A 14,302-nucleotide genomic window follows, 5' to 3' on the forward strand; every position below is an offset into this window, starting at 1 on the left:
TTAGACAATCTGCTAGCGCTCGGGGCTTTTCTGCCAATCAGGTACATCTTCATAACGGACCACCGCTCTCGATAAACTTCCCTATCTCGTTGGCCTGGGTTTTCCTGCCCTCATGGGGAGAAATCCTGTTCTCATGCTATCTCCCGCCATCACCCAAGCGTCCGTCTCATACTTGATTACGATTGATTACTCGGAGCGCACTTCAGGGTGCTGTTGGTTGTCCGCCATGAACCTTGAATGGACTTTGCTAGAGACCTTTGAGACTGCGCTTCTCTTCTCAAGAGTTGAGTTGAGACCTCCCTCTTCGTTTCCTCCCTTCTGTCAATACCGTCTTTCGCTGTTGTTAGACTTATATCGTTCCTTTCTTCTTTCTTTTGCTGTTGTCGCGCCTTTCTTCCGGGAGGAAAGGTCCCGACTACCCATCGTTTGAAACTGCACTTCGCTGATTGTCCTTGATCCGCTTCACTCGATAATACCTCACCCCAGCCAAATAATTGCCTCGGACGAGATTTTCTCAGCCTCTAGTACATATCCTTTCTTCACTGGTGATATTTTGCTAGATCTCTTCGTTGATTCCGATCTCACCAAAAATACTTTCGTGTTGAGAAGGGGGAAAGAAAAAAAAGTATTAGCCATTCTTGCTTTCACATTGATATTGCTTAGCACTTCTTTGAGAGGGTGCAAAAACCAAAAAAAACCACCCAACTGCAGACCTTGAAGCTTGAGAACCATGGGTCTTCTGCCTGCAGTTGTACTGGTAGCTTTCGCTGCCCTCTGCGCCACGGTCGACGCCATTCCTACCATTTCTGCAGTCGGTTCCAAGTTCTTCACTAGCGATGGCAATCAATTCTTTATTAAAGGCAAGTCTCATGTCACCATGGAGGCCTTTGTCTGATCGCTAACCCATTCCCCTCTGCAGGTATTGCCTACCAATTGACTGAAGACGACCCTCTTGTGAATACCACACAATGTCAACTGGATGCTGCTCTCATGCAGCAGTTGGGTGCCAATGCAATCCGAGTCTATCATGTGGATGCCTCGGCGGATCATCGGGGCTGCATGAATGCATTCGCTGCTGCCGGGATCTATGTCTTCGTGGACATGGACAGTTTCAAGACATACATTCGATACGTATAGATGAACGGCCATAGTGATAAGAGACGGGGTTAGCTGACATGGCACAGGGAACCGAATCCTCGTGGACCGCCCACAAATCTGCGTCGTATCGCGCCGTCATGGACAATTTCCAACAGTACGACAACACCGCTGGGTTGTTTGTGGGCAACGAGGTTCTCAATGTTTGTACGTTCAAGGGGCTTTGGAAATTGACGGGGAATAACACTGACAATTCTTGTCCCAGTGGCCGATGCCCAAGCTGCCCCTTTCCTTCTCTCCGCTGCGGTCGATCTGAAGACATATCGAGATACCAAAGGATACCGCAAGATTCCCGTTGGCTATTCGGCGACGGACACGGCTGTCCTGCGACCGATGCTGCAGAATTACCTGGTGTGCCGTCCTAACGTGACTGAGCGCCTCGATTTCTACGCCTTGAACAGCTACGAGTGGTGCGGGTCCACCCCCACTTACCGGTCCTCAGGATATGTCGGTCTTCAAGCAGATGCGGAAAATTACCCGGTGCCGATTTTCTTCTCGGAAGATGGCTGCAATACAGTTCCGCCACGAACATTCAATGACCAAGCGGCGATCTTTGGTCCTGACATGGTCGACACGTGGTCGGGGGCAATGATTTATGAATGGATCCAGGAAATGAACCAATATGGACTCGTCTCTTATGGGCCGCCGCTGGGGAGTGATGTGAACCAAGGATCAAGTATCATTCAGGGGTAACGATGGCTGACCAACGTGATTGGTGTGTACGCTCGAGCTGACCAACGTAGGTTCACCCGTCAAGGGACTCCGACACCTGTGCAACCAGATTTTAGCAACCTTTCAGAGCAGTGGAAGACCCTGAATCCCACCGGAGTCCAGTCGGCCGAATACGCGGCGACATATACGACTTCTCCGCCGGCTTGCCCGACTTCCACCCCGGGAGGATGGACGGTGAATCCCGGCGCCCCTCTGCCCACGATGGGAACAGGGGACGTCTCAGCAGGTATGCCCAGTGGTGTTTCGAAAGACAGCATCACGATTATTCAGCTCCGCATCGCCGAACAGTAGTACTTACAGCTCAACAGTCACCCCATCCTCGGGTAGTGAAAGTACTACCTCAGGCGCCGCCAGTTCTTCCACTGCCCAAGGTGCAGCAGGCAGAATTGCTTCCGGATCTCCCTTGTTGGATGACGCTGGAATCGTGGCCACGGTGGTTGCATTGATCTCCGTTGGCGCCGGAGTGACTTTTTGGTTGTGAGGGGGATATAATGGATGAGTTTTTCTTCACGAGTAACGAAAGTGGATTGCAGGTTCTGTTGCTGTGTTCAAAGATGTGACCCGACATTGGATCCACAAAGATGGTCTGTTAGACGGTACATATGGGACAAACTGGATCGCCCAAAGCAAATTTGAAACGACGCTAGTAGTAGAGCAGCAACAACAACGGGATGCTTGATGGGGAAACGAGATAACAAAAAGGGTCACTCGCCTTCTTGTGCTCTTCGGGGACAATAAAGGGCTTCCCTGAAGATATGAATATCGATCCTAATATCGCCGGTGCTTACCTCCAAGTCACGTGATCATCATGGTCTCGGATTAATCTCGGCTGGCCGGTCGGATGGTCAAAACCGCCCATGTTGTCGAAACATGGCGCAATTTACTTCAAACGGGCCGAAGACGGGAATCTTCCAGATTCCCCAAGTCGGGCTTTCAGGGCGAGTCCATGCGGCCACTGCATAACTCGAGCCCTCTATTCCATCGCTTCCATGGCTTGGTATATTATTATATTTTATTTTTTCCCCTCCGTCATTCTTTCCTCCCGTCCCCTCTTCTCCCAAGCTTAATGACTTCCGTCGTTACATCCAGTACTGCAGTTTGTTGAGCTTGATTCACATCATCTTCATGTCACGTCGCCTGTTTTAACCCCATTCCCAGCGTGTCATACTCTGTCGCCACCATTGGCTCCTGGACGTCTTGACACTTGGACACAACCTATCTCAAAGCAATGCTTGCGCTTTCCTGCCTGAACCCAGGGCTCGGTGCGCACGCATCTCGGTGCCTTTTTCCACCTGTCGAGGCGCGGCATTGGCATGCACGCCCCTTTTGGCTTGGAAATCCAAACAGACCAAAACATACCTCTCCCACAGTTCTATTGAGTCTCGATAGGCGTTCCGGTCAGTGTCGAAGAACTCCGCTATGTTCAATATCCCAATATATCATGTCAAGTCATCCATTAGTACCGTTCCACCTCACCGGATTTCCTCAATCTTTGCTTTTGCTCGCTTCGTCGTCTTCCTCGCATATTCTTCCTCTATAGGTCCTTATCGATCTGAACTTTTCCTTCGTTGCCCTATCTTGTCCTCCAGCGACAAAACTCCAAATCCTGACAATCTCCCCCCTTTCCCTTTTCTATTTTTTTCTTTTTTTTGGGAAGCTCTCAAAGCTTGGGGTTTAAATAGTCGATTCCTTCCCCATCGCAATCACTCCGGCAACTCAGACCGCGAGAGGAAAGCTGTCAAGAGCTCAGCCAACGCGGCCGGGGGATGTATCGGTGCCTTTATTGCCAGGAGGGTGAGTTTGAGACCCAAGATGATTCCATTTCACATGGTCACTGACCCCGCGAAGCACCGCTCTCTGATCTTCACCACGTTGCTCCCCTCAGCAACAATCCCAAGCAACAAGCGTAGCTCAATTACCCACTGACTCCTTTCGGTTATCAAGAAGCGAGATCTGGGAGCGGGAAGGAACCTGGGGTGAAGGCGATGTCGACGGACACGCCAGTCGCAACGAGGCCATGCTGACTACCAGAAGATGAGGGGAGACCTCACCAGGCGTAGTTTACAGCGCCCTGCTACAGGAGATTCAAACCTCAAGAAGCCCGGGAACGTCCTCACTTGCGACACGTCCTCTGATAATCTGGAGTCTGGCCCGGAGCCCACTGGTGAGGACCAATGGGATCTCGGTGCTTTCTTGAAGGACGGTCCTTTCGAAACGCAGACGGAAGTGAGAGAATCGGCCAAAGAGGTCGGCGTTCTGTACAAGAATCTAGCCGTCAAGGGAGTGGGGGCTCAAGCGACATTTCTCAAAACCTTGCCAGAGGCCATTATCGGCCCGTTTGGCCCCGATCTTTATCGTTCCGTCTCCAGATTGGTATCGGCTTGGAGATTTGGAAAGCAACCCCCAACACGCGATCTCCTTTCCGATTTCTCGGGTGCTGTGCGGGACGGCGAAATGATGCTCGTCTTGGGTCGACCCGGATCCGGATGTTCCACATTCCTCAAAGTAATCGCGAATCAACGGGAGAGTTTTGCTAGGGTAGAAGGCCAAGTCAGCTATGGAGGTATCTCGGCCGATGAACAAAGAAAGTGCTACAGAGATGAAGTCATCTACAATCCTGAAAATGATCAGCATTTACCCACGTTGACCGTGTGGCAGACCTTGCGCTTTGCATTGATGAACAAGACACGGAAGCATAAAGCAGAATCCATCCCTATCATCATCGACACTCTGTTGAAGATGTTTGGAATCTCTCATACGAAGGGCACCTTGGGAGGAAACGAGTATGTCCGAGGGGTCTCCGGAGGCGAACGAAAACGAGTCGGTATTGCTGAGGCCTCGGCCATCAAGTCGTCAGTGGTGTGTTGGGACAATGCGACTCGTGGACTCGATGCCTCGACGGCTCTGGATTATGCCGGGGAGGGTATTTATGAACTCATGGACAAGGTCTTGGTGATCGAGGAGGGCCGGATGATCAATCAAGGTCCCGCGAAGCTTGCGCGCCAATATTTCATTGACCTCGGGTTTCATGGCCCGGACCGTCAAACCACAGCCGACTTTTTGACATCGGTGGGAGATCCCAATGAGTGCCAGTTCCAGCCGGGCAAAGACGCATCGACCCTCAAGACAGCCGAAGAACTTGAGGCCGCATTCCGCCAGTCTGACCTTTACAAGCCAGTGCTTGCGGAGGCCGAACAGTACGAAAACGAAATTCGACATTCAGAATGTCCACATACCTGACAATTCCAAGAGGCTGTTGCGGGACAGAAGAGCAATAGTAGACTCATCTCATCTCGATCCAGCTATACAGTGTCTTTCTGGCGTCAGGTCCTGGCTTGCACTCTCCGCGAATTTTGGCTGTCCGGGGTGACAAAACCACACTGTACACCAAGGTCTTCATCATGGCCAGAGTGCTCCTGGATCGCTCCGTCCTTGCAGTTCAGACCGCGGTGTTCACGATCATCGTCTACTTTATGGCCAATCCGGACCTCGATGGTTCCACGCTGGGCAGCAACACCGTCAGCGGCCGTGCGTACTACGAAACCTCATTCGGCTGCTCGAGATCCCATCTCTGGCGAAATTTCGGGGTGGTCACCGCTTTTACCGTCTTGTTCATTCTTATCACGGCGTTGGCCTCCGAACTCTTCTCCTTTGCCGGAGGTGGTGGGGGGAGCACTGGTGTTCAAGAAGACTCGGAAGGCCAGGAAGATGGTCGAGGAAGAAACCCAGCCCGCAGATGAAGAGAAGGCAGCCAAACTCGCGGGGCCTACCTGGAGCGGATCGACCGAGACACTCCTGAATGAGACAAGCGAAACCGCGGACACCATTACGAGGAGCCCGAGCGTCTTCACCTGGGAGGATGTCCAATACGAGGTCCCATGTCAGAGCGGAACCAAGAAGTTGCTCAACGGCATCAACGGGTATGTCCAACCACAAACGGTGGGGAAGCTGTCTGGCAGTATGCTCGTGGACGGCCAGCCTCCGGGAGTTGAATTTCAGAGAGGCACGGGCTTTTGCAAACAGATGAATCTACATGACAAGACAGCCACCATCCGTGAGGCTCTCGAATTCTCGGCTGTGTTGAGACAGGGTCGCCATATCAGCAAACGAGAAAAACTGGATTGTGTTGACCGGATCATCGATTTGCTGGAACTCTACGACATCCAAGATGCTGTTATTAGTTCGCTCGGTGTCGAACAAAGTCGAATTGGCCGTCAAACCGGAACTACTCCTCTTCCTGGATAAGCCTACCAGTGGGCTGGATTTACAATCGGCGTTTTCAATTGTGCGCTTCTTGAAGAAACTGTCACGGCCCGGCCCGGCCATCATCTGTACTATCCACCGACCTTCGTCGATGTTGATCCAGCAGTTCGATATGATCCTGGCGCTGAACCCGGGCGGAAACCCGTTCTATTTCGGTCCCGTTGGAGAGAATGGATCGGCCGTGACTGAATATTTCGCCGAGCGAGGAACACACTGTCCACCAAACAAGAACGTGGCCGAGTTCACCCTCGAAACCGCGGCGAAAGGTGGGACAGAGGAGCGGACGGCAGACGAGTCGATTGGAGCAAAGAATGGCATGAGTCGACGGAAAACGCTCAAATGCTCCAGGAAATCGAGCGTCACAAGAAAGAACGATCCCCAAAGTCAGCCCCACCCACCAACCATTGTCAATGGGGTGGTGCCGAAATTCTACATGGATCGAGCACTCTGGGAAGCGCGTGAATATCCGTCCCGAATTTACGGCTGGATCGCCTTCTGCACGGCGCAGGTGGTCGCCGAGATCCCCATGGCCATCGTGGCTTCGACGGTGTATTGGTTGTTCTGGTATTACCCGACCAACCTTCCTCGCGACAGCAGTAACGCAGGGGACATGTTCCTGATGACCATGCTGTTCTATCTGTTCATATCGGGCTGGGGTCAATGGATCTGCGCGTTTGCCCCGAGTTTCACCGTCATCAGCAATATGCTGCCCTTCCTCTTTGTCCTGGTTTTCAACTTCAACGGCATTATCAGACCATAGGAGCAAATGCCCGCCATTTGGTGATGCTGGATATACTACACGATCCCTAGTACATACTGGTTCGGTGGCACGCTTGCGGCCACTTTGCGCGACCTGACCGTGCAATGCGCTCCCGGGGAGAGCACGCTCTTCAATGCTCCACCCGGTGAGACCTGCCAGTCATACGCCAGAGACTTTGTTCAGGCAACGGGCATGGGATATGTCTCAACCACGTCGAACGGAACCTGTGCACACTGCCCGTATGCCACGGGGGCGGAATATCTGTCGACCTTGAATATCGAGCCGGATGAGAAATGGGGGGACTGTGGCGTTTTCTGGGTGTATGTGTTCACTAATTGGCTGCTGGCGTATTTCTTCATCTACACCGTGAGGGTCAGAAAATGGTCGTTTGGGATGGGATATTTCTTTGGTGGCCTGGGCACCGTGGTGGATTTCCTTGCGAGGCTTCTGGGGATAGGAAAGAGCTGAGGGGGGAGCCAGATAGAGCAAGAAGAGCAATCATTCACACCCAACACCACATAGGAATGAGGTGGAATTTAATGGGATGGCAAGTCGTTGAACTGGACCCTTGGATTCGCGCTGCCAATGCATCGCGCCGGGCCGGATCATTGGGACGACGACAAGCAGGCACACGTAGACGGACACCCCGAAGCAACCACGCCCGAGACCTAACTTGTCGGTGTTTATCGCGCGACATGAAAATTCCCGTTGGTTGTGGGAAGCCAAGACCCCAGTCTGCAAAGGGATCCCAACAATAGAACTGGTGAGGTGTGCCCGTAAGCGAACGAGAGCCGGGATGATTACCTCGTTGTCAGCCGACAGAATCCTTTTTGCGGAGAAAGGAACCGGGGTACAGTCGTCCTGAGGGAGATGTAATGATCGACCCGGCGCTTCAAGATGGGAGGAAAAGGGTCAATAATTTTTCTCGCGCAGGACAGAAAGGAGGAGAGAAAAGCGTTATGTCATCGACGAGGAGAAATATGACGAATTGACCACAAATGGAATAGATTACGGTTGGACCGGAGACGCCGTATTTGATGTGGCGAGTGAAGTTGATGAAACAAGTGGGTTTTTTATGCACAAGCACGTGAAATTGGTGGGACAAAAGGGGAAATAAACAACATAAAAAACACTGCCAAATTGGGAATAACTCGGCATTCATACAGGTATTTCGCAGGGGGAAGAGTATGAAGTTGGCAATGACGGTAACACCTACTCCACGACTGTCTCGAGTGAAATATCAATGTTGTCCCTTCGCCTTACAACCACGCGAGGTGGCGCGGAAGACAGAGCTGATTACCAAGAATACGAGAACGCAATCCTTGGTGGAACCCGCTTGTGGACCAATGGAATTGGAAGGAATTTACGGAACTAGCACAGCGCTTTGGCTCCCGGTTGGCGGTGACGGATTTCCCATTTTCCGAATACAGGTCGGTTTGCATGGAATTGTGCAAGCCCGCCAAGCATCCGATCCCGTGCACATCTCGGAAGGATTCCCGGAGGCAATTCGATGCACTGATCTACTCGCGTGCTTGTACTCTACTTTGCTGCTGTCGACATCCATATTCGTATCGTTTTCTGGCGTCGAAGCTTCTGTCTCTTCCAGTCCTTTCCTTCTGCTCTCCTTAGCATTCGTAACCTTTTTCTATCTGCATTCGCCTTGAGAAACCTGTAATTAAGACTCCGGCCAGCTCGACCATCCCACGAATCTGATCGACGCTGCACCGCTTCATTCATGACTGTCTCCTGCCTGTCCACTTGGTCACAACTATAATCTAGCGTCTAATCTGGTACCTCTTCGACATCCTCCCACGGCCGAGGACCATTCCAATATGTCCCTGGTGGGGAATTTCACGTCCAACTACGACCACAGCGTCGAAACTCAGGGTCCTGGGGCTCCAGGTCACCATCGGAGGGCAAGCCAGGGGGAACCCCTTCACCTCCCATTTCGCACAACATCACGGGAAACCCGTCCATCCACCGACCGACCCCATCAATCCCCTCCTGCCTCCCATGCCGCGACGGAACCGACGGGGAAGCCCCAATCTTCCAGCAGCTCCGACAATGAAGGCGAGGACGAACGCGTCAAGCACCTGGCTCGTCAATTCTCTCGCTCCTCCAACTTCTCCCTCAATGTCAACCCTTTCGACGCGGAGCCTGACTCGATCCTCGACCCCAGTTCAGACAACTTCCGCGCGCGAGCGTGGGTCAAGGCCATGTTCAAACTCCAGCAAGCTGACGACCGATTCCTCGCCCGGACGGCCGGGGTCGCGTTCCGCAATCTGAGTGCCCACGGCTTCGGTGCCGCCACCGACTACCAAAAATCGGTCGGCAATGTCATTTTTGAAGTCCTGGGGATTGCCCGCAAACTTATGGGGGTGGGCCAACGCCGGATCGACATTCTCCGTGGCTTCGATGGTGTCCTCTACCCTGGAGAGATGTTGGTCGTTCTCGGCCCCCCGGGTTCTGGCTGTTCCACGTTTCTCAAGACCCTCGCGGGCGAGACTCACGGATTCAACGTGGACAAGGACTCGTACATCAACTACCAAGGTATCAGCTTTGAGCAGATGCACCAACATTTCCGCGGCGAGGCCATCTACACTGCGGAACAGGATGTCCATTTCCCTCAGTTGACGGTGGGTGAAACGCTCTACTTTGCCGCTCGCGCCCGAGCTCCCCGACATCGTCCTGGGAATGTCTCGAGAGACGCGTACGCTGCTCACATGAGGGACGTCATCATGGCGACCTTTGGCATTCGCCACACCTTTGATACGCGCGTGGGCAACGACTTCGTCCGCGGCGTCAGTGGTGGCGAACGAAAACGAGTCAGTATCGCGGAGGCGGCCTTGAATATGTCTCCTCTCCAATGCTGGGATAACAGCACGCGTGGTTTGGACAGTGCCAACGCCATCGAGTTTTGCAAGACTCTGCGGGCATCCACCGACATTCTCAGCGCGACGGCCGCCGTGGCCATCTACCAGGCTCCTCAGAGTGCGTATGACATCTTCGACAAGGCCATCGTGCTGTACGAAGGACGTCAGATTTATTTTGGAAAGAAGGGCGATGCCAAAGATTACTTCATTCGCATGGGCTTCCATTGTCCCGATCGTCAGACCACCGCGGATTTCTTGACCTCCATGACCAGTCCGGATGAACGAATCGTTCGGGAAGGTTTCGAGAACAAAGTGCCCCGCACTCCGGACGAGTTTGCTCAGGCTTGGAAGGACAGCCCCGAGCGGGCTCAGCTTCTCCAGGACATCGAAGCGTTCGACCAGAATCATCCCCTCGGCGGACCGGATTTGGAGAGATTCAAGGAATCGAGGAGACTGCAACAAGCCAAACGACAACGGGTGTCGTCCCCCTATACCCTCTCTTACGGGCAACAGGTGGGCCTCTGTCTCTGGCGTGGTTTCCGACGACTCATGGCCGACCCGAGCTTGACGTTTACTCAGCTCTTTGGCAACAGCATCATGGCTTTGATCATCGGTTCCATCTTTTACAATCTCGACACCACCACCAATTCTTTCTACTCCCGCGGCGCCTTGCTTTTCTTCGCCATTCTGATGAACGCTTTCGGCTCGGCCTTGGAAATCCTGACGCTGTATGCACAACGTCCGATTGTCGAGAAGCACGCTCGATACGCTCTGTACCATCCGTCCGCCGAGGCATTTGCATCGATGTTGACGGATATGCCTTATAAGATTCTCAACACGATCGTCTTTAACATTACACTGTACTTTATGACCAATTTGAGAAGAGAGCCCGGCGCGTTCTTCTTTTTCCTCTTGATCTCGTTCTTCTTAACCTTGGTCATGAGCATGCTTTTCCGGACCATCGCTTCCGTCTCGCGAACCCTCAGTCAGGCGTTGGCCCCGGCCGCCATTCTGATTCTGGCCATTGTGATCTATACGGGATTTGCTATTCCAGTCAATTACATGCTGGGGTGGGCACGTTGGATCAACTATCTTGATCCCGTCGCCTACGGATTTGAAGCCCTGATGGTGAACGAGTTCTCCGGTCAAAACTATGATTGTGCCGATTACGTTCCATCCGGACCGGGCTACGGCAGTTCCAACCGAGTGTGCGCCGCGGTGGGCTCTCGACCTGGTCAAACATATGTTGCCGGAGACGACTATATCAATAGCAGTTTCGAGTACTACGCCTCGCACCGATGGAGGAACTTTGGGATTCTCATCGCATTCATGATCGGTCTCATGGGCACCTACTTGGTGTCGGCGGAATTTGTGGCGGCCAAGAAATCGAAGGGCGAAGTTCTGGTTTTCCGACGCGGCCACAAGCCCGCCGCTTTCAAATCCAATCCTCCGCCCGATGCAGAGGCGGGTAACGCGACGGTCACGGCACAGAACGATCATCGGCTCGAACATGTGTCCAGCATCATCCAGAAGCAAACCGCGATCTTCCAATGGCGGGACGTCTGTTACGACATCAAGGTGAAAGGAGGAGAACGACGACTCCTGGATCATGTTGACGGCTGGGTCAAGCCCGGTACTTTGACCGCTCTCATGGGGGTATCTGGTGCCGGAAAGACCACACTGCTCGATGTCCTCGCGACTCGCGTGACCATGGGCGTCATTACGGGCGAAATGTTGGTCGATGGCCGACAGCGAGACGAATCCTTCCAAAGAAAGACGGGCTACGTTCAACAACAGGACCTTCATTTGGAAACCTCGACGGTTCGAGAAGCCCTGAACTTCAGTGCCCTCCTTCGTCAACCAGCTCACATCCCCCGCAAAGAGAAATTGGCCTACGTCGACGAAATCATCAAGCTCCTGGAAATGTCCGACTTCGCCGACGCCGTTGTTGGTGTACCCGGCGAAGGTCTCAACGTCGAACAACGTAAACGTCTGACCATTGGTGTGGAATTGGCGGCGAAACCCCAACTCTTACTCTTCTTGGACGAACCGACTTCCGGTCTCGACTCGCAAACCTCATGGTCGATCCTTGATCTCCTCGAGAAATTGAAAAATAATGGACAAGCCATTCTCTGCACCATCCACCAGCCCTCGGCCATGCTTTTCCAACGCTTCGACCGTCTTTTGTTCCTCGCCACGGGTGGACGTACCGTGTACTTCGGCCCGGTCGGTGAATCCTCCAAGATCCTCACCAGTTACTTCGAACGAAACGGCGCTCATCACTGTCCTCCAGACGCCAATCCGGCCGAGTGGATGTTAGAAGTCATTGGCGCTGCCCCGGGTTCGCACACCGATATCGACTGGGTCGATACCTGGCGAAATTCGCCGGAAATCAGAGAAGTACATGCCGAGCTGGAACAAATGAAGCGAGACCGATGCAAACTTGCTCCCGCCACCTCTAATGCCGCGGACAAGTCTAGTTATCGCGAGTTCGCCGCACCGTTTTGGGAGCAGCTGTTCGAAGTGCAGAAACGTGTCTTTGAACAATACTGGCGTACACCTTCTTATATCTACAGCAAACTGTCTCTCTGCGTTGCATCTGTAAGTTACTCCTTTTTCTCGTTGATAAACGGCATATTTTTCCCTTGACAACCAGGATACACCTTCTCTTCACGAACCAGATCTGCTAATCTCTCTCGCCTCTCCAGGGTCTTTTTATTGGTTTCTCCTTCTTCAAGGCTCGCAATACCCAGCAAGGTCTCCAGAACCAAATGTTCGGCATCTTCATGCTGATGACCATCTTCGGCCAACTGGTGCAACAAATCATGCCTCTGTTCGTAACGCAGCGATCCTTGTACGAAGTGCGTGAACGCCCCTCCAAGGCTTACTCGTGGAAAGCATTCATGATGAGCAACATCATTGTCGAACTACCTTGGTCCATGCTCTGCGCTATCCTCATCTTCGTCACCTGGTACTATCCGATCGGGCTGTATGAGAACGCGGAACCAACAGACTCGGTCCACGAACGCGGTGCCTTGATGTTCCTCCTCATCCTCTCCTTCTTACTGTTCACTTCCACTTTCGCGCACATGGTCATTGCAGGAATTGAAGATGCTGAGACAGGAGGCAACATGGCCAATTTGGCCTTCTCACTCACCCTTGTGTTTTGCGGTGTCCTCGTCGGCCCTACAGCTCTCCCCGGCTTCTGGATTTTTATGTATCGCGTCTCACCATTTACCTATCTCATCGATGGGATGCTTTCCACGGCTGTAGCACATACGGACGTCACTTGCGCTTCGAACGAGTATCTGCACTTCTCGCCTCCTGCCGGCGAGACCTGTGGATCCTACATGCGTGATTATATCGATGCGTTCGGTGGCTACCTCCAAGACACCGCTGCGACTAGCAACTGCAGCTTCTGCCGGATTTCCAGCACCGACACGTTTTTGTCGAGCGTCTCCGCACACCCACAGTACATGTGGCGCAACTTCGGCATCATGTGGGCGTACATTGTTTTCAACATCGCGGGCGCTGTTGCGTTGTACTGGCTCGTCCGTGTCCCGAAGAAAAATGGCAAGGGCAAGAAAGAAATCGCCAGCCCCGAGGGCAGCAAAGAGGGAAGTGTCCTCGAGCCTCCCGTCGACGCCACGGAGAAAGACATGGAGAGAGCAACGGGGGGTGATTTGGAAACTGCCCATGGCCCTGGCCCAGAACCAGAAGTGACGGGGCTGGCGCCAGAGTCCATCAACCTTGAGAAAAAAGCAGAGAAGGAGAAGGATGACGGCGTTATTCGCTGATTTCCATTTTTCCCTTTTCCCTGTTCTCGTTCCTCTCCTCCAGGATCATTGCATCAGCATCCACAGGCACTGCATTCGATTTGGGGACTCATTTTCTTATGTCCTTGGCATCGTCTTGGACATTGTCTATGATATTTCGAGACTAATTTCTCGATCGATTTACATAATACACTGCGCGCATACTTATCGGCTATATTTTTTGGTCTATGTCACCATCAAACAGAATAGGGTGGGTGGAAAGTCCCGAAGGGGACAGAAAGAAGAATAGACGGGAAGATAAAAAGTTTCTTGGTGTTTTCCTTGGAGCTCAGAGGTGTTCAGTTGATCTGATCCGGTTCGACTTATAAACATATATATATAGAAGGTAAGGGGGTAGAGGGAGATAGCATGTATACACATAACTGTTGGATCAATTGAATACGGCTGTAATCATTCAAAGCTTCTTTCGTCTATAGGTTGAATCCGTGCCCCAACGCCGCGGAAGGGAGTCACGGATCGAAGAGTCTACAATGATGTTCTGGGAGGCAATGATGAAGAATCCGTCTTTCGATATTTCCATAGTACATTGCCATCACAACCATCGAGTGGTGAGTGTGGATTTTCTCAAACGGCCGACACGCACTCGCTAATCTAATACTACACGTATTTCTCATCTCCACATCAGTGTGTCATGACAAGAACAACTTTGCTTCTATCATCAAAACAATCTTTTCCCTTCGCTT

General features: G+C 52.5%; 4 protein-coding genes across 4 annotated transcripts; all 4 read left to right on the top strand.

Moving 5' to 3' along the window:
• Nucleotides 1-730: 730 nt before the first annotated feature.
• Nucleotides 731-2,368, top strand: Z518_06704 (uncharacterized protein; the record flags this gene model as incomplete). Its single annotated transcript, XM_013414835.1, has 6 exons — nt 731-815; nt 920-1,131; nt 1,185-1,302; nt 1,361-1,844; nt 1,899-2,113; nt 2,196-2,368. 6 exons carry the CDS (start codon nt 731-733, stop codon nt 2,366-2,368), a joined length of 1,287 nt encoding a protein of 428 aa, XP_013270289.1.
• Nucleotides 2,369-3,921: 1,553 nt separating this feature from the next.
• Nucleotides 3,922-6,132, top strand: Z518_06705 (uncharacterized protein; the record flags this gene model as incomplete). The annotated part of the gene is made up of 2 exons (XM_013414836.1): nt 3,922-5,084; nt 5,190-6,132. The coding sequence occupies 2 exons, from the start codon at nt 3,922-3,924 to the stop codon at nt 6,130-6,132; spliced, it is 2,106 nt and encodes a 701-aa protein (XP_013270290.1).
• A 130-nt stretch (nt 6,133-6,262) lies between these two features.
• Z518_06706 (uncharacterized protein) lies at nt 6,263-7,378 on the top strand (the record flags this gene model as incomplete). The annotated part of the gene is made up of 2 exons (XM_013414837.1): nt 6,263-6,822; nt 6,961-7,378. 2 exons carry the CDS (start codon nt 6,263-6,265, stop codon nt 7,376-7,378), a joined length of 978 nt encoding a protein of 325 aa, XP_013270291.1.
• Nucleotides 7,379-8,742: 1,364 nt separating this feature from the next.
• Z518_06707 (uncharacterized protein) lies at nt 8,743-13,580 on the top strand (the record flags this gene model as incomplete). The annotated part of the gene is made up of 2 exons (XM_013414838.1): nt 8,743-12,384; nt 12,492-13,580. The coding sequence occupies 2 exons, from the start codon at nt 8,743-8,745 to the stop codon at nt 13,578-13,580; spliced, it is 4,731 nt and encodes a 1,576-aa protein (XP_013270292.1).
• Between the last annotated feature and the right edge of the window lie 722 nt (nt 13,581-14,302).

Source organism: Rhinocladiella mackenziei (assembly GCF_000835555.1).
Source record: "Rhinocladiella mackenziei CBS 650.93 unplaced genomic scaffold supercont1.5, whole genome shotgun sequence".
In the NCBI taxonomy this organism is placed as follows: Eukaryota; Fungi; Ascomycota; class Eurotiomycetes; order Chaetothyriales; family Herpotrichiellaceae; genus Rhinocladiella; species Rhinocladiella mackenziei.